The following is a 23,910-nucleotide window of genomic DNA, read 5'->3' as shown; positions in this document are numbered from 1 at the left end:
TTGAAGGAAGCAGCAAGGGAAGTAAGCAAACCCTTAGCCATAATTATGAGAGTATCCTTAGATTCAGGGGAGGTCCCCGTGGTCTGGAGATGTGCAAATATATCCACAATTCACAAAGGGGGTTCAAAGGGTGACCATATAATTAGTTTAACCTGTTAGTTTAACTTCTTTTCCAGGAAAATTAATGGAGACACTGGTTAAAGAAGCACTGCAGGATCATATAGTCAAGACTGCATTAATAGTTAAGACAGTGTTAGAGTGAAAATTTTTGCCCCTTCCTTCAGTATGATTACTGTCCATTAATTACTAAATTACCATACCTTTGATACCCTAGATACATTTGAAACATCACTTATTAATAACCCACAGTTTTAGGTATAAAAAATAAAAACAAATAAAATTCCATTTAAAAGGGTGTGCGATCTGTAATAAAGATTTCAAAATTTTCAATCTAACTGTGTGATAGAGATTTATCCTAAAAGCTTACAGTTTTAATCTAAGAACAACTATGGAGTGCCTACAGGTCAAAAGAGGTTAATAAAAATTTATAAACATTGGGAGGATTTGCTCTGTATAAAATGTTAATGCAGGAAAAGGAGAAGGGAAGGCACCATGATTCTCACATGCAAAAATGTAGTAGTAATAGTAGTAGTAGTAGTAGTGGCATGTGAGGGAAGAAATCATGTGTATGAGCTCATGAAGCATCAGCAAACAAAAAAATTCACACAACCATTCCCTCTAAATGTTTGTCGAATTCCTGCTTAAATTTATTTAACCTATCAACTTCCACAACAACAGATGGAAGTTTATTCCAGCAATTAACCACCCACTGGCTAAAGATAAATTTAAGCACATCTATTCTACATCTGTATATCCTTAATTTGAATTTATGCCCCCTTAGGTTCAAAATCTGAACAAGTGGAAGAATCCCATCAGAATTCAGTGTGCTCAACCCATTCAAGGCCTTATACTCCTCAATCAGATCACGGTGTAGCTGGTTAGTCTCCAGCCACTGCAATTTGCAGAGCCTCTCTTGGTAACAGGATCCCTTCATTCCCCTCACCAATCCTATTGCCCTTCTCTGTACAAGCTCAAGCAAATCTACATCCTTCCTAAAATGAGGTCTCCAGACATGTACACAGTACTCAAGGTGTGGCCTGACCATTGCCTTATACAGAGGGACAATCACCTTCTTTTCACTACTAGCAAAATTCCTGTATATCATTCACAAAACCCCATGACCTGCCATGAACAGGATCAGTCGAGCAGACTGGGGACTCGAAAGAAAGACCCTGGCAATCATATACCATGCAATGTTTCTACCTGTTATCATCGATGCAGCTGGTTCGTGGTTCAACAGCTTGGCCATAGTAAGAAATAGGAATAAATTAGAATCGATACAAAGGACAATACTACTCATTATTACCAGAGCAAGTCGCACAGTAAGCACAACTGCACTACAGTTGCTGGCCGGAAATCTCCCACTTTACCTGGAAGTAGCCAAAAGAGGCTTATATTATAGATTTAAAAAGGGCATACCCACAGAATTTCTGGGGATAGCCCGTGATTCAACCAACACCTTCAATGATGAAAGAAAAAGAATAGCCACAACGCTCCATGAGCTATGGCAAACAAAGTGGGAGCAGGAAACCAGAGGTCTGGTTACCAAAAGGTTTCTGCTGTAGGTGGCAATTGTTAGCCCAAAGCCACGTAAGTGGCATACCCCTGGACTTTTTACAACATTTATACTGACAGGTCATGGCTCCCTAAAGGCGAAACTAACCTCCTTAGTCCTGACCAATTACCCAAACTGCACCTGTGGCGAAAGTGAAGACTGGGCACACATTCTATATGAACGTATAATATATGACATCCCCAGAACAGAGCTAATAGCACAGATTGGTCCCCTTCCCAGGGGAGAAGATCATCTGTTCATCATAGAAGAGCAAAATTATAAAGCTTTTACATCTTTCACACAGAAAGTATTCGAAATGCGCAGAGCAATCCAAAGAATGGCAATTCAGCCCCCCCAGCGATTAAACAATAATCAATAGTAAAATTGCCCAAGTTTCCCACTACGCCCAGACAATGACTTGAAAACTGTTAGGATAGCAGTATTCTGCACCCTGACAGAAACCTGACATAACAAAACTCCCCGGGACTACCCTGCCATGTGTAGGAACCTGGGGCCCCACACCAAATAAGTAACCATGTACGGAAGGGAGATGTACTGGCAGCCAGGGAAGCAAATTAACTGAAAAAAATATCAGTAAGCTAGTAGCAAGGGGATGTAATGTTGAATGAAAGAAGAATGAAAATGAAAGATAGAATAAATAGGCTGGGCACTGAGTGAACTAGGAATTATGGTAAAAGGGAATAAATTGCAGTTTTGGTGAAAGAAAGAGTGACCTAGCATGAGGGAAAGAGAGAGTTTGTTATTTGGTTTTTAGGAGCATTAGCAACTAAGGCCATATTGCTCCGGGATATGCGGTGGTCATTCCCTGACCTTTCCGCATTCTCCGTATTTGGTGGTGACGGGCTCGAACCCCGGTCTAATCAAGAAGCGTGTGCTATGCACTGCTGCTCCTTCCCACCTGGCTACGGAGGCGCCGCAAAAGAGAGAGTGAATGGGAATGAGTGGAAGAGCAAATGTAATTGGCCAAAAGAATACAAAGTTAAAAATAACTTAACATTTCTTTATACATACTGTACCAACAAACATTTACTAACCACATAAGCACTATCACTGCATTCTTCCCTGGTCTGCAAAAAAAAAAAAAAACTTGCGACTAGGCCTGCACCACAACTGAAGAATAACAGTAAGTCGAGGTGCTCAGAGAGTGCAGTGCAGAAAGTAAGAGTCGAATAAATGAGATGAGAGCTAGAAGAATGAATAAAAGTGTAAGCATGTGAGAAAAAGAATACAAACCAAAAATGCTACAGTACACACTAAACCTAGTTTTAATTAGTATTTAAATTTACACTACACATCATTGCATCCCCTTCTGGTGTGTGAGAAAAAGATGAATGAGTTGAGTGAAAAAAAAAAAAAAAAAAAAAATATATATATATATATATATATATATATATATATAAAAAACTTGAAAAAAAATTATAAAATAAGAAAAAAGTATTAAAAATAAATAAATAAAATAAATAAATAAATAAATAAAAAAAGAATAATAAAAAAAAAAGGAAAAAAAAAGAATGCAAGTAGAGTGAAAATGCAGATTATGAATGAAGTAAATGTGTGTCTCTCCCACCCCCTCGCCTGTTGGGTTCCCCACTGCCAACTAACATATCCCACCCCCAGAGCAGGATGGACAGCTTGACCTTCATACCGGATTCGACACTACTTGGACATGACACCGACGAAGACATTCTGCACTTTGCTGCCAACACGCCATTGGCGATCTGAACTGGGTACTCTAACCTGGTTCCCTTTAAAACCCCATCCCCAAGCAGGGGAGGGAGGAGACGGATCTCTGTCTCCTCTCCTCCCTGCCTACCCCCCCCATACTTCGCCTGGTAGGGCTCGTCTCCACTGACCTCTTTGGGAATGCCTACTCTATCTTCCTATTCTTCTATCTGTCCCCCCCCATCTTCAGTCTCCCCCTCTCACTAAAACGACTGAGTACACCCTTAACAATGCTACCAAATTCTAATCAATGTCTAAATTCTACCGGTTTCGTGTAAATCTCTAAGACAACTAACACTATTAGCTTTTATCTAGCATATAGCCTCACATGTATAAATTTAATAACATTAAAATTTTACCCAACCTATTAGGCCTTTAACACATCTCTTTAGCATTCAACCCCAACCAGCGATTTCCTAACAGCAATCCCATTAAGCATTAATGTCAAATGCTTAATTTTTTTTTTATAGGTCCTAGCCACTGAAATCCCAGGAAACTAGGTGGCAGGACCTGCCAGAGCAATTTGTTGTGATACTGGATACACCCGGCTAGCCTCCACGTGGCAAGGTATGGGCAACGTCAGGCCCCACTAGGGGCCTGGTGGCCAATAAGAGAGACAAACAATGGGCACAACATATCTCACTGCACAGACATGGCCCACACACTTTCAAGTCGATGGCTTGAGAGTGTGCTGTCCTCGATACAGCGAAACACACGCGGAGATGGGAGAAATCCCAGGTGCCATCTGACACAAACATACCACATACCTTATACCTTATTTCTTTTCTATTAAACCTAGTGGCTGCTATGGCTGCACAGTATAGGGCTGTGTGGATTGCCTCCAGCATTGCAGCATTGTTGTCAAGGTAATGTGGCATTATTTGCCGATTGAGGTGGTCTGTTACTCTCCACAGGATTTTATTTGGCCTCTGCTGAGGTATCACGTGGGTTCTCATGGGATCCATTCCTTCGAATTCTGTTAGGGCCTTCTTCCAGTCATCTTCTATTCTGGACTTCATCTCTTTCCACTTCAACTACTCTGGGTTGTGTTTCTTCTTGCGGTTCCTCATCTGGTTTCATTGTATGCTGTTCCTCCTCTGGTTCCATATTGACCATATTCTTTGTGCTTTGTAGCAAATCGCTGACATCCTGCTTGATTTTTTCCAATATGGCAGGAGCTATTAGGTTGTTCGTGACGATGGTTCTTCTTTGGTCTGCTAATCGCTGTTCGGTGACCTGAATATCCGGGTATCATTCCAAACACTTGGTATGTAGTCACAATCTATACATTGTTGTATATCGGTCTTTAGCCTGGTTATTTCACAGTGTGCTTGTGTGTAGTGACTTTATCCTGCACCACACTCGATGCAGTATGAATAATATTTTTTTGCGACATCATCTATTATCCATCTATGGAGGTGAGCTTGTTTAGCTTTGGCTCAAGTCCAGTGATTTATTTTTTTTTTTATTTATCTATTTAGTTCTTGCGAGTGACATCAGATGGTACCACTATCTGCCTCAGCCGTCACTCCAACCTTGGGGAAGTTAAGTCCAATGGGGTAACTTTTGCAATGTTTTTTTTATCATTTAATGTTATTATTATATCGGTCTCCCAGCGTAATAGAGCCACTTTCGCTTCCATCGGATCCATCAGGATGATAGTCCAGTATCTTAACCACTGGGCCATCAGGCCCCTTTTATTATTATTATTATTATTGCGCTTATATTATTTCTCCCTGATTGGGGGATTCCACTCCGTGATGGTTACAATGTCTGGTGTTACTGTCGGTCGAGGAAATCTCTGACTATCCTACAGGTGTTAAGGATTGTGACTATTATTATTATTATTATTAGCCATCCAGTGCAAGGAAAACTGAGGCTTATGCTGCACCATTAAAAAAAAATTTCTGAATTACCCTAAGAGAGAGAGAGAGAGAGAGAGAGAACAAGAGTAAAAAGTAGAAGAGAATCACCAAGAAAGAGAAGAATGATGATATCCAGATCAGGACCCGGGTTGTGCCAAGCCCATACCCACCAGATGTGAGCCACTTGTTCCATGATGACTCCCACAGCTCTTGTCCCCAGCAACTTTCTCTCTAGGCTGCTGCTCATTACAGTAGGAGCAGTGCAAGAATTGCTTTTGCCTCTTCCTGACACTACCATTAATCTTTTAATCTGTGAATTTCCCCAATCTAGCAGTTTTCTGGCCCACCTAACACTTCCTCAATAGCATCAGCAAATATTCTTGCACCCTTTCTATTTAAGTGTATCCCATCCCTGTAGAAGCAGTCTCTCCTGTTAGCAAGCACAGACCACGCTGAAAAAAATTCTACCCCATGAGCCGTGCACAATCTCTCCAGGGTCAAATTGATTGACAAGGCTCTCATCATATACTCCCTCTTATCGTGTCTGGGCAGAATTGTAGACACTTTCAAATTTAAACCTAAATCTCTACTTTTTTCCAGCATTGATCTGTACTTGTTAAGTAAATCTGCAGATCTCTTACTCTTAACGTCATTAGCATCAATGTGTACAACAATATCACCTATTATGCCCTTAAAAGATGATATCTACTTTACAACGTCATCAACTTTTGCCCCTGGCAGACACCCTGGTAGCTGGAGAAAAGGCCACCAGTTCTGAGAAGACAAAGCCACTCTACAAAGAAGTAGTCGCCATCGACCAATGCCCACAGTTGTTCATCTAGCAGGGAAATACTATTAGAGACAATGCCCATATTAGACCTGGTAAGTGAGATTATATTTTATAAGTATGAGAGTCGATGGCTGCAAGAGTATTAATGAAATTCCCAAAAATGGTTTCTTCCTAGTAACTCATATATTTGTAAGTTAGTAATGGTTTTTTATAATTCAATTGCTTAAACATTAGTTTTGTTTGTCCTCAGCATTAAATATGAGATCTATAATTAGGACTGTTTATATTAAAGTACTTGTCAAATGGCAAACAGAAGCAATAAGCACAGCAATCACTGAGAAAATGGCGATTGTTTATATGTAACGTGGATACGACAGGAAGTGTTATATTTCCAAAATTATGTGTTTCTTAATATTTGCGGGTCTAGTGTATATTGCATGTCTTATGCTTAAGTATTCTTATGATAAATATTGCCAGGGGACAGATGGTTTGAATAGCATTAATTTTAAATAATAACAACGATTATTTTGGATGGGAACTCTATAGTACAATATGAGTTGATGACCCCTATTATGTTTTCTTAAACTTATAAATGGTACTTTGTGCTTATGTTAAATCGTGTATGATGAAAATGTGGTACATGTTTGTTCTTATAGTTAATAAACAATGTGTTTGTGAAATGTTTATCCATTTTTGCAAAATTCTCATTTGCATGAGTAAGCAACAGATTAGTGTTAAGAGGTAATTAAAAGGGTTATTAAAAATGTTACTGAGGATATTGGAGATTGGGTTCTACTTCACCACTAGACAAATATTTAGTAGTCAGAGATGATGGAGCCAAAAAAGGTCCAAATACACTGAGGAGGGAAAATAATAGAAACACCTAGTCAAAGTCTATCCCTCCATGCCCTAGTCATCAATAAATAAACAAATCCCTTGAAACAAAGAACAGCTACAATGTAACAAATGGCACCGTGATACCAGGATGATCAGTATAACTCCCAGCAACTGGTGACGTAAAAATATACCGCCCAACACTTGTCTGACCAATGTTATTGGATACTATGATATGGTCAAGAAGGAATTGAATGCAAAAAATAATTTTGATATCATATACTTGGATTTTAGGAAAGCTTTTGATACTGTTGCACACGGAAGACTGCTGTACAAACAGTAGTGGTATGGCATTAAGGGCAAGTTGCTACAATGGATGAAGGGATGATTAAATGGAACACGACAGACTGGTAACAAATGGACACTGCACTTCGTGGACTAAAGTTATTACTGAACCCTCCCAGGGTTTGGTGCTGGGCGCATAGTTTTGTGTATTTATCAATAACATCGATGAAGGCATATCAGGCTTATTGTGGTCATGAAGGAACTGAATGCAAAAAATAATTTTGATATCATATACTTGGATTTCAGGAAAGCTTTTGATACTGTTGCACACGGAAGACTGCTGTACAAACTGGAGCAGTATGGCATTAAGGGCAAGTTGCTACAATGGATAAAGGGATGATTGAATGGAACACGACAGACTGGTAACAAATGGACACTGCACTTCGTGGACTAAAGTTATTACTGAACCCGCACAGGGTTCGGTGCTGGGCCCATAGTTTTGTGTATTTATCAGTAATATTGATGAAAACATATCAGGCATATTGTTCAAGTTTGTAGATGATATAAAGGTTGGTAGGAATGTTAATGACAGTAGAGACAGCTGGCTACTGCAACAGGATCTAGAAAAGTTGGGCAGATGGGCTGAGAAGTGGCAAGTTTAACGTTCACAAATGCAAAGTACTACATATGGGTGGCAGTAACCTAAGAGAAATGTACCGTGTGGTACTAAACTCAGGGAATTGGAGAATGAAAAAGTCCGGGGGTAATTGTGTAGCCAGATATGAAGTTCTCTGAGCAGTGCAGATGGGCTGCCAGAGCAGGTCATGGAGTCTTGTCAATGGTATATAGGAATTTTGCAAGCAGTGACTAGGTGGTGAATATTCCTTTGTATAAGGGAATGGTGAGTCCACACTTTGACTACTGTATACAGGTCTGTAGTCCTCATTTTAGGAAGGACGTAGGGTTTCTAGAATAAGTACAAAGAAAGGCAACAAAATTGGTGAGAGCAACAAAGGAGTGCTCTTACAAAGAAAGGATTAAATTCTGCAAGATGCAGCATCTGGACACAAGGCCTTAAATTGTTTGAGCAGGCTCAATGCTGATGGGATTCTTCTGCTTGGTCAGATTAAGAACCCGAGGGAGCATAGATTCAAATTGAGGAAAGACAGTTGTAGAATAGATGTGCATGCAGAGGTTTATCTTTAGCCAGTGAGTAGTTGATTGCCGGAACAGACTTCCATCTGTTGTTGTGGAAGTTGACGGCCTAAATAAATTACTACCAAACTAGACAAACATTTGGAGTGACTAGAAGGGGAAATGGGAAGGTTGTTTTTTTTTTGGCTGATGCTGTATAAGCTTGCTTTCTTGCATCATATGTCTCAACTAATCGTAATCACAGTAGAAACAACAAAATAAGTATTATATTTCAACTTATATTTCATTATGACTAGAGCTGCGAAGCAAAGATCACAGATTAGCGAGAGTGCTGTGACTCAGGGAGAAAAGAAGGGGACGATTCTCCGACGCATCACAGTCTCAAAAATGTGCGAAAATGTGAAATGTGTGACAATCTTTCTAAAACAGGACATGATCTAGCCAAGGAGAATGTCTTTGTGTGCACAAGGTGTCTAGAGTGTCAATAAATTAGGCACCAACTCGGGGTTCTGATGGGCGTCTATGACAGCTTGAGGTATAGATGCGTCTTTGACAGCTTGAGGTATAGATGCGTCTCTGACAGCTTGAGGTATAGATGCATCTCTGACAGCTTGAGGTATAAATGCCCTAGAAGAAATTAATATGAGGGGCCCATCAAGCTCTCAGCTGCACAGCTCAACGGCAGAGCTCACTCCTGTGCATCAGACAGCACAGACGCAATCTCCAAGGCCAAATGCACTGGTCCCAAAGGAACTAGTTATTATTGGTGACTCTATTCTCAGGGAGACGAGGAATTTACTATGCAAGAAGGACAGGTGGAACAGGACTAGGGTATGTCTGCCAGGGTCAAAGGTTGATAATGTCGAAGAGCAGATATCATCTTTTAAGGTCACAAAACGTGACATTGTTGTACACGTTAGAACTAATGACATTAAGAGTAACAGATCTGCAGATTTACTCAACAAGTACAGGTAAATGTTGAAAAAAAGTCGCGAGTTAGAGTTGAATGTGAAAGTGTCTGCAAATCTGCCCAAACATGATAGGAGGGAGTATATAATGAGAGCCTTGTCAATCGATTCGGTCCTGGAGAAATCATCCAAGGCCCAAGGGGTAGAATTTTTTTTCAACCTGGTCTGTGCTTGTTGACAGGAGAGACTGCTTCTACAGGGATGGAGTACACTTAAATAGAAAGGGTGTAAGAATATTTGCTGATGCTATCGAGGGTTAGGTGGGTCAGAAAACTGCTAGCTTGGGAGATACAGAGACTAAAAGGTTAAAAGTGGCTGCAGGCAGAGGCAAAATTGATTTTTGCACTGCTTCTATTAGAATGAGCAGCAGCGTGGAAAGTAAGGCAATGGAGATTTCCAGGACTGCTGGGAGTCATAGTGGAACAAATAAATACATGGGCTGTGTTAGGGTAACTAAGAGTTGAAACAGGTGCATGTATACTTGCATGCACACCAATGCTAGGAGTACAGTTAATAAATTTGATGAGCTTGAAGTGATAGTCAAGACATCAAAGGCAGATATTGTTGGGATATCAGAGATGTGGGGTCACACAGACATAAGCAGTTCAGAATTGGAATTTGGGGAGTACAATGTGTACAGAAAGGATAGACAGGACAGGAAGGGAGGAGGGGTTCTTCTGTTAGTTAAGAAACACATAAAATCTAATGAAGTGCATCCAATTGATGTTGGTGGACAATGCAATGTTGAGTCTGTTTGGTGTGACATGAGCACTTGAAAACGAAAAACGAGAGTAGGTGTGTGTTATAGGCCTAATGAATCTGACAAGTATAATGAGCAATTGTGCAGAGAAATAGAGTGGGCCAGTAAATTAGAACGTCTTATAACTGGGGATTTTAACTTTCCAGATATTGACTGGAACTTGTCATTGGTCACTGGCACACTAGCAAGACTTTTGTGGATTTATTGGATGACTGTTTTCTACAGCAACATATTCGAGAGACAACCAGAGTGAGTAATATTCTTGATCTGATTATCAACAGTGATTATTCATGCATTAGGAATTTGTAGATAAAGGAACCACTGGGTGACAGTGATCACAATGTACTGATGTGGGAATTACTTAAATATGTAACAATTATCAAGGCTAAAGGGAAAGACTATTGCTTTCGTAAAGGTAACTAAAAGGGTCTCTGAAAATTTTTAAATTCTTTACAGTGGCATCAACTGATGATATTACCAACGTTGAATTCTAAATAAGAATCCTTCGGGGTCTTAATTTTGGAGGCTACTAGGCTTTTCATTCCAACTGAAAAATCCTGTTCAAGTTTCAGGCCTAAGTGGATGTCGGAGGAATTAATGAGGTTCGTGGCAGAAAAGAAAAATGCATGGGATGCATATAAATTATCAGGAGACACAGAAGTCTACGGCAGATATAAGTTAATCTGTAATAAAGTTACAAAGGAGGTTAGGCAAGCAAAGGCAGATTATGACAAATCTTTATTATTATTATTATTATTATTGGCAAAGGAAGCAAGGAAAAACAGCAAAGAGTTCTTTATTTATGTAAACTCTAGAAGCAAGGGAATATAATAATCAGATTGGTCCACTTAACATACATGGTTCAACTATTGATGATCCTGCTCAAGTAGTTGATAAACTGGATGAATATTTTGCATCTACACTCACACATGAGGAGTTATTCAATGAGGGGAATGACAGAAGTTTATCAAATACTAAGAGTGAGCTAAGTGATTTTGTAATAACTGAGAGTAAAGTGATGGAAAAATTGTGGAAGTTAAACATAAGGAAGGAACCTAGAGTGGACAGGATCTATCCAGTTATATTAAATGAGGCAGCAAAGGAAGTAGGCAAACCCTTATCCATAATTATGAGAGCTTACTTGGACTCAGGGGAGGTCCCCGTGGACTGGAGGTGTGCAAATGTATCACCAATTCACAGAGGGGGTTCAAAATGTGACACAAGTAACTATAGTCCTGTTAGTTTAACTTGTGTTCGGTAGAAAATAATGGAATCACTAGTTAAAGAATCATTGCAGGATCATCTAGAAAAGACTGCAGTAATAGTTAAGAAACAGCATGGGTTTGTTAAAGGGAGGTCTTGTCTGACCAATTTGTTTGGATACTATGATGTGGTCACAAAGTAACTAAATGCCAAAAATTATTTTGATATCATATACTTGGATTTCAGGAAAGCTTTTGATACTGTTTCACATGGAATTCTGCTGTACAAATTGCGTAGGTATGGCCTTAATGGTAAGTTGCTACAATGGATAAAGGGATGGTTGAGTGGAAGACGATAGGAGTGGTAATTAATGGACAAATGCTCTTCGTGGACAAATGTTATTAGTTGAGTTCCCCAGGGTTCGGTGTTGGGCACATTGTTGTTTTTATATTTATCAATGATATTGATGAAGGTATATCAGGTTTAATGTCCAAGTTTGCAGATGATACAAAGGTTGGCAGGGTTGTTTACGACATTAAAGAGTATGCTACTCCAACTGGATCTAGATAAGTTGGGGAAAATGGGCTGACAAGTGGAAACTGAAGTTTAACATTGACAAATGCAAAGTACTGCATATGGGTAGCAATAACTGATGAGAAACGTACCCACTGTGTGGTACTACACTCAGGGAAGTGGAAAGTGAAAAAGCCCTGGGGGTATTTGTGCAGTCAAATATGAAGTTCACTGAGCATGGCAGGTCATGAAATCTTGTCAATGGTATATAGGAATTTTGCTAGCAGGGACACGGATGTGATTATCCCGTTATACAAGGCAACTGTAAGGCCACACATAGAGTACTGTGTACAGGTCTGGAGGCATCATTTTAGAAATGATGTAGAGTTGCTAGAAAAAGTACAAAGAAAGAAACAAACATACAAGATTGGTGAGGGGAACAAACGGGTGCTCTTACGAAGAAAGGCTTAAGTTCTGCAAATTGCAGCGCCTGGCAAGTAGGCACCTGTGAGGTGATCTCATTGAGGTGTATAAGGCCTTGAATGGGTTGAGTAAGCTGAATGCTGATGGCATTCTTCCTCTTGCTCAGACTAAGAACCTGAGGGGGGCATAGATTCAAATTGAGGAAAGACAGTTTTAAAATAGATGTGCGGCAAATTGCCTTTAGCCAGCGGATGGTTGATTGGTGGAACAGACTTCCACCTTCTATTGTGGAATTTGATAGTCTAAATAAATTTAACGTTTCTCACCAACCATTGAAGTAAAAACGAAAACTAAAATCTTAAAAAGCTTTATATGACTGTTGAGAAAGAAGGCAGCAGCCTTTGAAAGCTTCAGTTATTTTAGCACTTTTAATCTAATATATTTTATTGCATTTTAATTCAGTATTTTATTATCATTTTATTTGTACATTCACTGTAAACTACATTTGTTTTATTCTATCTTAATTCAGTATTTTATTATCAGTAACATTTTATTTGTATAATCACATTTATTTTATTTGATCTACTGTAAATTTATTGTAAATTTAAATATAAAGGTTTTTAAGATTTTGGTTTTCGTTTTTACTTCAATGGTTGGTGAAAAACGCTAAAAATCATAGTAGGAATATACCCAACCCCAGAAGCCTATTTGAAGAACTAAATAAATTTAAGGCTGAGCTTGACAGGCATTTGGAACAAATCGAGAGGTAAAATGGGAGTTTTTGCTTTCTTCCATCGTATGCCTCCACTAATGCTAATGTTAACTGTAATTAAAACACAGGAAGAAATAAAGAGATTATAAATTCATAGTATCACCATACTATGTCACAGATGTAGCTACTATCTGTTTAAATTATTACATCAAGAAGCATAAAATGCAATGCATTTCATGCATTTTGATTACAAAGTATACAAAATGTTGAGGAATATTAGGTTGTGAGGTATGACCACTGAAGTGAGGACAACTCTAATTGCATGCTATTAATTAATCAAATAGGCAATTAATTGATAACAAGACAATTAGTCAATTACTTTTGGCTTTAATAAATAACAGAAAAAGAAAAAAAAAATTAATATTTAAAGAAAGTGCCTGAAATGTAATACACTGCATACACTGCCTAACATTAAAAAAAAACTGCAGCCAGTATCAACCCACTGCAGGATGGAAGCCTCCTCATCAATTCATGCTGAGGAAAATGGACCATAATCTGCCACGCTGGTCCAGTGCAGTTTGGTAGATTGACCGTATTTAGCAGTCAGGGGCTTGAACCCCGGTCTACTCAAAGAGCATGTGCTTCTGCACTCCTGCCTTGACCATTTGTCTATGAAGTCCTCCTTAACTTAGTTATTATTAAATCTACAAAGAAATAAGTAAACTGCATTTTGAAATGGCTGCTGAGAGTATACTTTGGTTGTTTAATTTATTAAATAACAAAGTCCAAACTATCAGTTTAATTTATTACAGGTGCTATTGATTACAAAGTAATCACATTGTAATCAATAGTACCTGTAATCAATAGCACTCATTTTACAAAATGTGGAGTGAAAATTATGTTAGAATGTATGTAAAGTGAAGTGAAAACAATTACTTTTATATATTAGGAGTCAGTCAAATAGTATTTGATTGGTAACAAGATAATTCACATCTATAGATCACAGAGAAAGCAAAAATTCAATTAATTTAAAAATAAAACTCTAATGTGCCAAAAAATATAATGCACTTCATACAGTAACTAACTTCTTTATTATAGATTTAGACAGTTTAGTTTTAATTTTTAATGAATTCCAACTTATATATATATATATATATATATATATATATATATATATATATATATATATTATTCTTTAGTAACGACCATGTGATGTAATACAAATATGTATAAAGATGTAATACAATAAATGTATAAAAATGTTTAATATTTTATCATTTTGTCATAAAGTAGTATTGCTACAGTTTTTCATCTATAATTAATATGACAATTTCTTTAGCAATACGTAACAAGTTGAAAAATAATAAATGAATAGGCCCTGGGCATTTAAGATAACCGAGTTTAGGCTAGCTTAAAGACCAGTAATGTATTAACCATAATACCTATGAGTAGAAAACACACGTAATTAAGAAAATAAACACAATAAACCACAATAGAAAGATAAAATAATAATATATATATATATATATTTTTTTTTTTTTATTCATTTTTTTTTTCAAAGAAACCCAGTGCAGATACAAATCTAAACAAGGTTTTGGCTGAGATGCATATGATACAAGAAAGCAAGCTTATGTAGCATCAGAAAAAAAAAAAAAAAACTTCCAATTTCACCCATCCATTCACTCCAAATGTTTGTCTAGTTCAGCACTGAATTTATTTAAGCTGTGAACTTCCACAATGAAGGATGGAAGTTTGTTCCAGCAATCAACTACACACTGGTTAAAGACAAATTCTCACACATATAATCTACAACTGTCTTTCCTCAATTTGAATTTATGCCCCCTCATGTGTGGAATCTGAGCAAGAGGAAGAATCCCATTACAATTAAGCTTGCTCAAATCATTCACGGCCTTATACACCTCAATCAGATCACCTTGCAGGTGGCTAGTCTATAGACACTGCAATTTGCAGAACTTAAGCCTATCAGCAATCCTTTGTTCCACTCACTAATCTCAATGCCCTTCTCTTTACTCATTCTAGTAGCTCAACATCTTTTTCCTAAAATGAAGCCACCAGACCTGTACCTAGTACTCAAGGTGTGGCCTGACCATTGCCTTATATAAAGGGATAACCACCTCCTTGTCTCTGCTAGAAAAATTCCTATATAACATTAACAAAATTCCATGACCTACTCTTGCAGCCCATCTGCACTATACAGAGAACTTCATATCTGACTGCACAATTACACCCAGGTCTTTTTCATTTTCTACCACCCTATATATAGTACCACACAGTTGGTATGTTTCTCTTGGGTTACTGCTACACATATGCAGTACTCTGCATTTGTCAATGTTCAACTTCAGTTGCCACTTCTCAGTGCATCTGCCTAAATTTTCTAGATCCTGTTGCAGTAGCATACTGTCTTTATTGTCATCAACAACCTTACCAACATTTGTACCATATTTTCAAACTTGGACATTAAGCCTGATATACCTTCATTGATATCATTGATAAACACATAAAACAATGAGGAAAGAACTGAACCCTGGGGAATCCACTAATTTTGTGGACAATGTTAGTCCACGTAGAGCAGTGTCCATTTATTACCACTCTCTGCCTTCTCCCACTCAACCATCCTTTTATCCATTGTAGCAACTTGCTCTAAATACCATACTGCTCCAACTTGTATGGTCTTCCATGTGCAACAGTATCAAAAGCTTTGCTAAAATCCAAGTATATCATATCAAAATTATTTTTTGCATCCAGTTCCTTTGTGACCACATCATAGTATCCCATCAAATTGGTCAGATAAGACCTCCCCTTAACAAACCGATGTGTCTGCAGTCTTGTTTAGATTATCCTGCAGTGCTTCTTTAAGTTACTCCATTATTTTCCCTGGAACAGAAGTTAAATCAACTGGTCTATAATTACTCATGTCACATTTTGATCAACCTTTGTGAATTGGGGATACATTTGCACATTCCCAGTCTGTGCAGGCTTTCTCTGAGTTCAAGGATGCCCTCATAATCATGGCTAAGGGTTCGCTTACTTCCCTTGCTGCCTCCTTCAATATAACTGGACAGATTCCATTTGCCCCATGTGCCTTTTTTTATATTTAATTTCAACAATTTCTCCTCCACTTTGCTCCCAGTTATTACAAAATGACTTAGCTCCCTGTTAGAGTTTGATAAATATCTGGCCTTCTCCTCATTGAATAAGTGATCATGTGTGAATGTAGATACAAAATACACATTCACTTCATCAGCTAGCTGATCAGAATCATCAACAACTGAACCATAGATATCAAGTGGATCAATCTGATTCATCTCATTTCTTTTAGAGTTTACATAAGAAATGAAGTCTTTATGTTTTTCTTTGCATCCTTTTCCAAAGATTTCTCATAATCTGCCTTTGCTTGTCTAACCTCCTTTGTGATTTGAATACAATCTTAAATCTACCATATGCATCTGTGTCTCCTGATAATTTATGTGTGTCCCATGGATTTTTCTTCTCTGGTACAAGTCTCATTAGTTCATCTGACATCCATTTAAGCCTATACCCTGAACAGTATTTCTTAGTTGATACGAGAAGCCTAATGGATTCCAAGAATAATTCCTTGAATGCATCCCATTTAAAATTTGCTGTTGGTCCCACTGTATAGAATTTAAAAACTGCCTGAGACTACTGTAGTCACCTTTACCAAAGCAAAAACCCTTCCCTTTACCCCTGATGGTAGTTACTTCTTTGAGTAAACCCCACAGTACACTGTCATTACTGCCACCAAGCAGTTACTTTATCTGCATATTCTTAATGCAAGAATAATCACTGCTGATAATCAGATCAACAGAATTACTCCCTCTCGTTGCTTCTCGAACATGCTGCTGTAGAAAACAATCATCCAATAATCCACAAAATTCTTGTTAGTGTGTGAGCGAACAACCCACAAGTTCCAGTTTATATCTGCATAGTTAAAATCCCCTGTTATAAGACAATATGATTTTCTGGCACACTGTATTTTTCTCTGTACAGTTATTTGTTGTACTCATCAGAGTCATTAGGCCTATAAAAAGCTCATACTCTCAACTCTGCTTTCCCAGTGCTTATGTCACACCAAATTGACTCAACAGTGAACTGTTCAACCATGTCAGCTGGTAGTGCTTTCTTAGATTTTATGTGTTTCTTAACTAATATGACCCCTCCTCCCTTTCTATCCTCTCTGTACACATTGTACTCCCCAAATTCCAATTTTGCATTTCTAATCTCTGTGTGACACCATGTCTCTGATATCCCAATAATATCAGAAACAATATATTCCATACTAAACATTAAAAAAAAAAAAAAACTAACTTATAAAGGTCATATTTAAAAACTTAAATGCTATCACTAATATCTTGATACATACCTGGGTGACAAGTTATAATCAGGCTTTATGCTATTTGAGAACAAAACCTGAACTCTCAGTTTGGGCATTAAATGGATTTCAGATTCTGGAATCTGTTTAGCTGCTCTCCATTCATCTCCTAAATAAGAATAAAATTCTCAGACTAAATTAATCTAATACTAATAATTATGTGAGGAGGATAAAGAATTAAATACTGTATAAGAGGTATAAGACTGCAATGAGAGAAACATCTTTACAGCATGCAGAGAGAGAGAGAGTGTGTGTGTATTAAACAGCACCATGGAAACCAAGAATTTGGAAATGGGTATTTCTAATGAACATGAGTTTCTAGATATATCAATTTCTTGATCCATTTAATAGCAAAAAAAAAAAACTGTTTGGAAACCTAATTATGCTCAGTTAAGGTATGAAATGTTCATGAAAAAGAGTACATTTACCAAATGTACAATATCTGAGCATTAATTTCATATAAAAGCCCATATAACTTGTCAAATTGCATTCTCAAAGATTTGCAAATAATCTGATTTCTGTTTAAAAGTAAAATATGGATAAATACAATTATTGTACTGTAATAATTAAAGACAAACACCAGCCAAGGAATTTAAAATTTTTACTAAAAATATAAAATATAAGTAAATAAAATATAATGAAATACTTTGATACACTATTGGAAGACTAAAATATTACAATAAATTTAGTTAAAAATACCGAAGCAATAAAATTATATAATATAAACTGGATTAAAAGCGATAAAACCTGAAGCTTTCGGAGACTGCTGTCTCCATCTTCAACAGTATACTATTACTGCAGTGACACATCCTTAGTAGCAGGCCCATGGCACTCATGCATGTGATCCATCAGACACATGGTCGGCATTCCCCACACGCGCATCGGAAATGGAAGTGGCTCGGGAGCGTGCCAAACAGAACCGGTCATCCCGTCTGAGGACAACCGCCTCAAACAGGGGGTGTAAATGTGTCCCCCTGTTCCTTTAATAGTATTACGACTGGATGAACTGATTCGCAAGCTCTCGAGCCACTTGCGTTCCCAAAATCCATGGGTACAGTCCGTAATGACCTCGTCTTCAGGGAAGATCTGATGCTGCTCCCAGAAATGCTCTGCCACAGCAGACCGACCTCGCATAAATAGCAGTTTTAATAGCGGTCATGTGCTCCCCCAGACGGTCTTTTAAACGTCGCCCCGTCTCCCCCCCACATAACACTCCTCACAATACAGGCCCTTAATCCCATAGACCACACTACTAGTATAGTCCTGGGCTACGGGATCTTTAACTTGAGACACCACTGTGTGCAATCTCCGTCCCGGAAGTTGAACACAGCGGGTCTGACACTCCTGCAGTGCCCGCACAATGCATTCTGAAAGGCCCAGATAATAAGGAATGTATGCGGTAGCCAAGAGGCAGGTGACTCCCTACGATTGGACTCTACCCTATATATATATTTGTCCAAGACCCTCTGGGGGTATCCACACTTCCTGAGGTCTGCCGTGACTCTGCAAATTTCCATTTACTTATCCTCGGGTGTACTACAGTGGGTCCCCACCCTATTCAACAATGCCCTGGCTACACTATTCTTATGATGATAAGCCTGTGCCGAGCTGTAATGAACATACTGGCCACGGCACATAGGCTTTCTATAAATCGTTTTCTTTATTCTAGACCCATCTCTGCTAACCAGGACATCCAGAAACGGGAGGGACCCAGCTTTTAACACCTCCAAGGTGAATTGTATAAATGGGGAAAGGCTGTTAAGTAAATTGAGCACCTCATCTTCCTTCCCCTTTTTTAAAATGGTGAACGTATTGTCTACATATCTCCTTCACTCGCGCATAGGGAAATCCAACTGATGAAACACCCTGGTTTCCAGTTCCTCGATTGCCAAATTGGCCACAATGGCACTAATGGGGGAACCCATGGCCATGCCATGGACCTGCTTGTACATGACTTTTTTGAAAGATCGTGGTAGTGCTAACGAGGCAAAATTCAACGCCTTTACAAATATCATCAATACTTAGTAAACATCTAGCACTTAAGTTATCATCCTGTTCCAGGGCCACAAAGATACAACATCAAACGAGATCATAAGTTCATCTTCACCTATACACTGGCTTCTTATAAAGTTCACAAATTCGTTGCTATCCTTAACTACTAAACTGGAGCGTCCCACTACAGGAGCAATAACTCTAGCTAAAAATCCAGAAAGGCATAGGTGGGACTACCCACAAACGATACTATTGGTCTCAATGGAATGCCCACCTTGTGCATCTTTGGGAGGCCATAGAACCGGGGTAATCGACATCCTGAGGCATGAAAAGTCCAATAAACTTCTTTAGTTATTTTACCAGCCTTATGCCAGCCCTGTATGATGTTGTTAACTTGTCTCTCTAAACCAGCTAACAGATGCTTCAGGTTTTATCGCTTTTAATCCAGGATGTCCAAAAGCTTCAAGTTTTATCACTTTTAATCCAGTATATTTTAGATAATTTTATTGCTTCGGTATTTTTAACTAAATTTATTGTAATATATTAGTCTTCCGATAGTGTATCACAGTATTTCATTATATTTTATTTCTGTATATTTTATTTTTATAATAAAAATTTTAATTTCTTGGCTGCTGTTTGTCTTTAATTATTGCAGTATGAAATTTCCCAGCCCCATAGGCCTGTTTGAAGATATAGTGAATAATTATGGCCATTTGATGCTTTGACACATCCGCGAGTACCAGAAAATTAGCATAGCTGAAGCTAAACGGCGACAACATCTGAGATTCGCCCATAGGTGCAAAACACATGAGTTGGTGCCACGTGGCTTTCGGGTTAGAATGCCATTTAATGATGACCATCTGGGGAAAGTCACTAAACTCTATCATAGAAAAGTTTTAAATATTTGAATTTCCAAATTACATAATGATCTCAGAGATATTAGAAGACACATTGGATTGATGTTGGAATACATTAGTACCCCGGTTCATTATGCGTTGATCTTGAGAGTAGTGGCAGATAAAGCAACCAGGGTTGCGGACATTTACAAGCGTAGGCAAACCAACAAATTCAATAGGTTGCTAGAGGAATCTCTGGTGGTACGTAATAGGGATATTGGTAACTTTATTCATAACCTTAGCGGCAAACAGTTTACTAAAGAACAGGAGGAAGTATTGAGCCTGGGTCCAAAGTTTGCTTTAGTACCTGCTAGGCCTCCCATTATAGAGATAGCTATGGGTGTGGAAAAAGCCATCAACAAACTACCCATGACCCAAGCTCATGAGACATGGGTTAGGATTGCGGCTATTTTAAGTCAGGCCAGGACAGCGCATTCTAATCTTAGCCATAGACATGAAAGAGCATTAAGACAACTTAGAAAGGATGAGGATATTATAATGTTACCTGCCGATAAAGGCAGATCCACAGTTATACTGAATAAACAAAGAAGATTAACAAGATTAACACAATAAACAAAGAAGATTATTGTGCAAAAGCTCTGGATCTTTTACAGGATACCAACATATATAAAGTTACCCATCGAAATCCGTTAGCTGGTTTGGAGAGACAAGTTAACAACATCATACAGGGCTGGCATAAGGCTGGCAAAATAACTAAAGAAGTTTATTGGACTCTTCATGCCTCAGGATGTCGATTACCCCTGTTCTATGGCCTCCCAAAGACGCACAAAGTGGGCATTCCATTGAGACCAATAGTATCGTTTGTGGGTAGTCCCACCTATGCCTTATCTGTATTTTTAGCTAGAGTTATTGCTCCTATAGTGGGACGCTCCAGTTTAGTAGTTAAGGATAGCAAGGAATTTGTAAACTTTATAAGAAGCCAGTCTATAGGCGAAGATGAACTTATGATCTCATTTGACTTGTATCTTTGTTCACATGTATCCCCATTGGACATGGGGTGCATTGTGTAAGATTGGCCTTGGAACAGGATGATAACTTAAGTGCTAGATGTTTACTAAGTATTGATGATATTTGTAAAGGGGTCGAATTTTGCCTAGTTAGCACTACCATGATCTTTCAAAAAGTCATGTACAAGCAATTCCATGGCACGGCCATGGGTTCCCCCATTAGTGCCATTGTGGCCAATGTGGCAATGGAGGAACTGGAAACCAGGGTGTTTCATCAGTTGGATTTCCCCATGCACGAGTGGGGGAGATATGTGGACAATACTTTCACCATTTTAAAAAAGGGGAAGGAAGATGAGGTGCTCAATTTACTTAACAGCTTCTCCCCATTTATACAATTCACCTCGGAGGTGGAAAAAGCTGGGTCCCTCCCGTTTCTGGATGTCCTGGTTAGCAGAGATGGGTCTAGAATAAAGACAACGATTTATGGAAAGCCTATGTGCCGTGGCCAGTATGTTCATTACAGCTCGGCACAGGCTTATCATCATAAGAATAGTGTAGCCAGGGCATTGTTGAATAGGGTGGGGACCCACTGTAGTACCCCCGAGGATAAGGAAATGGAAATTTGCAGAGTCACGGCAGATCTCAGGAAGTGTGGGTACCCCCAGAGGGTCTTGGACAAATATATTTATAGGGTAGAGTCCAATGTGTGTAACTTCCGGGACGGAGATTGCAGACAGTGGTGTCTCAAGTTAAAGATCCCGTAGCCCAGGACTATACTAGTAGTGTGATCTATGAGATTAAGTGTCTGGATTGTGAGGAGTGTTATGTGGGGGAGACGGGGCGACGTTTAAAAGACCGTCTGGGGGATCATATGACTGCTATTAAGACTGCTAATTATGCGAGGTCGGTCTGCTGTGGCAGAGCATTTCTGGGAGCAGCATCGGATCTCCCCTGAAGACGCGGTCAATAAGGACCATGCCCATGGATTTTGGGAACGCAAGTGGCTCGAGAGCTTGTGAATCAGTTCATCCAGTCGTAATACTATTAACAAGGACAGGGGCACACATTTACACCCCCTGTTTGAGGCGGTTGTCCTCAGACGGGATGACTGGTTCTGTTTGACACGCTCCCAAGCCACTTCCGTTTCCGATGCGCGTGTGGGGAATGCCGACCACGTGTCTGATGGACCACGTGCATGAGTGCCATGGGCCTGATACTTAAGGATGTGTCATTGCAGTAATAGTATACTGTTGAAGAAAGAGACAGCAGTCTCTGAAAGCTTCAGGTTTTATCGCTTTTAATCCAGTTTATTTTAGATAATTTTATTGCTTCGGTATTTTTAACTAAATTTATTGTAATATTTTAGTCTTCCGATAGTGTATCACAGTATTTCATTATATTTTATTTCCTTATATTTTATTTTTATAGTAAAAATTTTTAATTCCTTGGCTGGTGTTTGTCTTTAATTATTGCAGTATGGAATTTCCCAGCCCCATAGGCCTGTTTGAAGATACAATTATTGTGCATAACTAATAAACTAATTGTGTTTTAAAAAACCATTCAAAGAAAGTTAGCAAGTTGCCTACTTCTTTTCAACATGATAAATTTTATAGTATGTGACATCATGAACGCCTACAGCAACATTACTGTCTTTTTCACATCCAGTGTGAAAAAGACATTACTATGAAAGGCATTACTGTGTGCATCATAGGATTTCTTCAAAGAACAAGAACCTTAAATGTTTAAGGTTCAGGCTCTTTGAAAAACGCTGCTGGAGATTTTATCATCATTATCTCTATCATCCCTTTCTTCAATTTGTATTTATGCTTGATTCTCAATTTGTATTTATTTTATTTTAAATTGTATTATATAGGCAGTTCTTGCTTTATGAGTTTTTGCTTTACAGGTTCCCGTGTTTACTAGTTTTTTTTTTCTTTCCCAAGTATCAAGTATCAACAAAATCGAAAATATGAACATTAATTGCAAAAAATGAATGTTAAACATTCATAAAAAGCACATTCCATAGCTATACAATACAGTGTACCCCAATTTCCGATTAATCAGTTCCAGAGACACCATTGTATTGTTAAAATATCGTAATGTGAACCCAATAACACATTGATTTTTGGTAATTCGTTTCAAGATCTTTCAATTTGAAATTTTCACTGTATAACTTAGCTATTTATCTCTTTAAAATGTCATTTTTAAGGTCAGGAGAGTGATCTTAATTCCACATAAAAGGTCGTAAGCATGTTTGTAAATTGTATTAGTTACCAAATCAAATCATTAAAATGTGCTACACTTTCATCGTTATCATATGTTCTGTTATTAGAATCAATTTTAAATGCCTTTGTGATATTTTTCTAAAGCACATTTCTGGAAGTCACGACCATAAAACAATAGAAACAATTTGCACTTTCCAGTTTATTGGGCTTTTCTGTTACTGCAAGCAATTATAAACGGGTAGTAAACTTGATCTTCTTGCATTTGCAAAAATACAGATAGCTGGAATTGTGTGGTTTTTTTACGTTTTTATGGTGAAATGTGTTTCCCCTTTACTGAAATCTTCAATCGTATAAAAAACATAAATAAATTTTCAGAATATTCTTTTCATTCCTTTTTTTTAAGCTTCGTAAACTTGATACTCCACGCGAATCATGTTAGTTGCAATTTGTGTGTACCATTAAAAAATGCTTATGCATGCAATCATGAAATTT

At 38.2% G+C, this 23,910-nt stretch overlaps 1 protein-coding gene across 1 annotated transcript in view; it reads right to left on the bottom strand.

Moving 5' to 3' along the window:
- Positions 1-23,910, bottom strand: part of LOC150088255 (intermembrane lipid transfer protein VPS13A-like) — a 3,009,916-nt gene that overhangs the window by 2,302,446 nt on the left and 683,560 nt on the right. The window contains exon 19 of the mRNA XM_090370087.1: positions 17,329-17,446. Within this exon, the coding sequence (XP_090226213.1) occupies positions 17,329-17,446 (118 nt within the window). The remainder of the gene's footprint in view (positions 1-17,328; positions 17,447-23,910) is intronic.

This window comes from Mastigoproctus giganteus, chromosome 3, assembly GCF_048544385.1.
Source record: "Mastigoproctus giganteus isolate SK-2022 chromosome 3, ASM4854438v1, whole genome shotgun sequence".
Taxonomy (NCBI): Eukaryota; Metazoa; Arthropoda; class Arachnida; order Uropygi; family Thelyphonidae; genus Mastigoproctus; species Mastigoproctus giganteus.
Note: the sequence above shows the minus strand (reverse complement) of the source record. Positions and strands in the feature narration are given on the sequence as shown.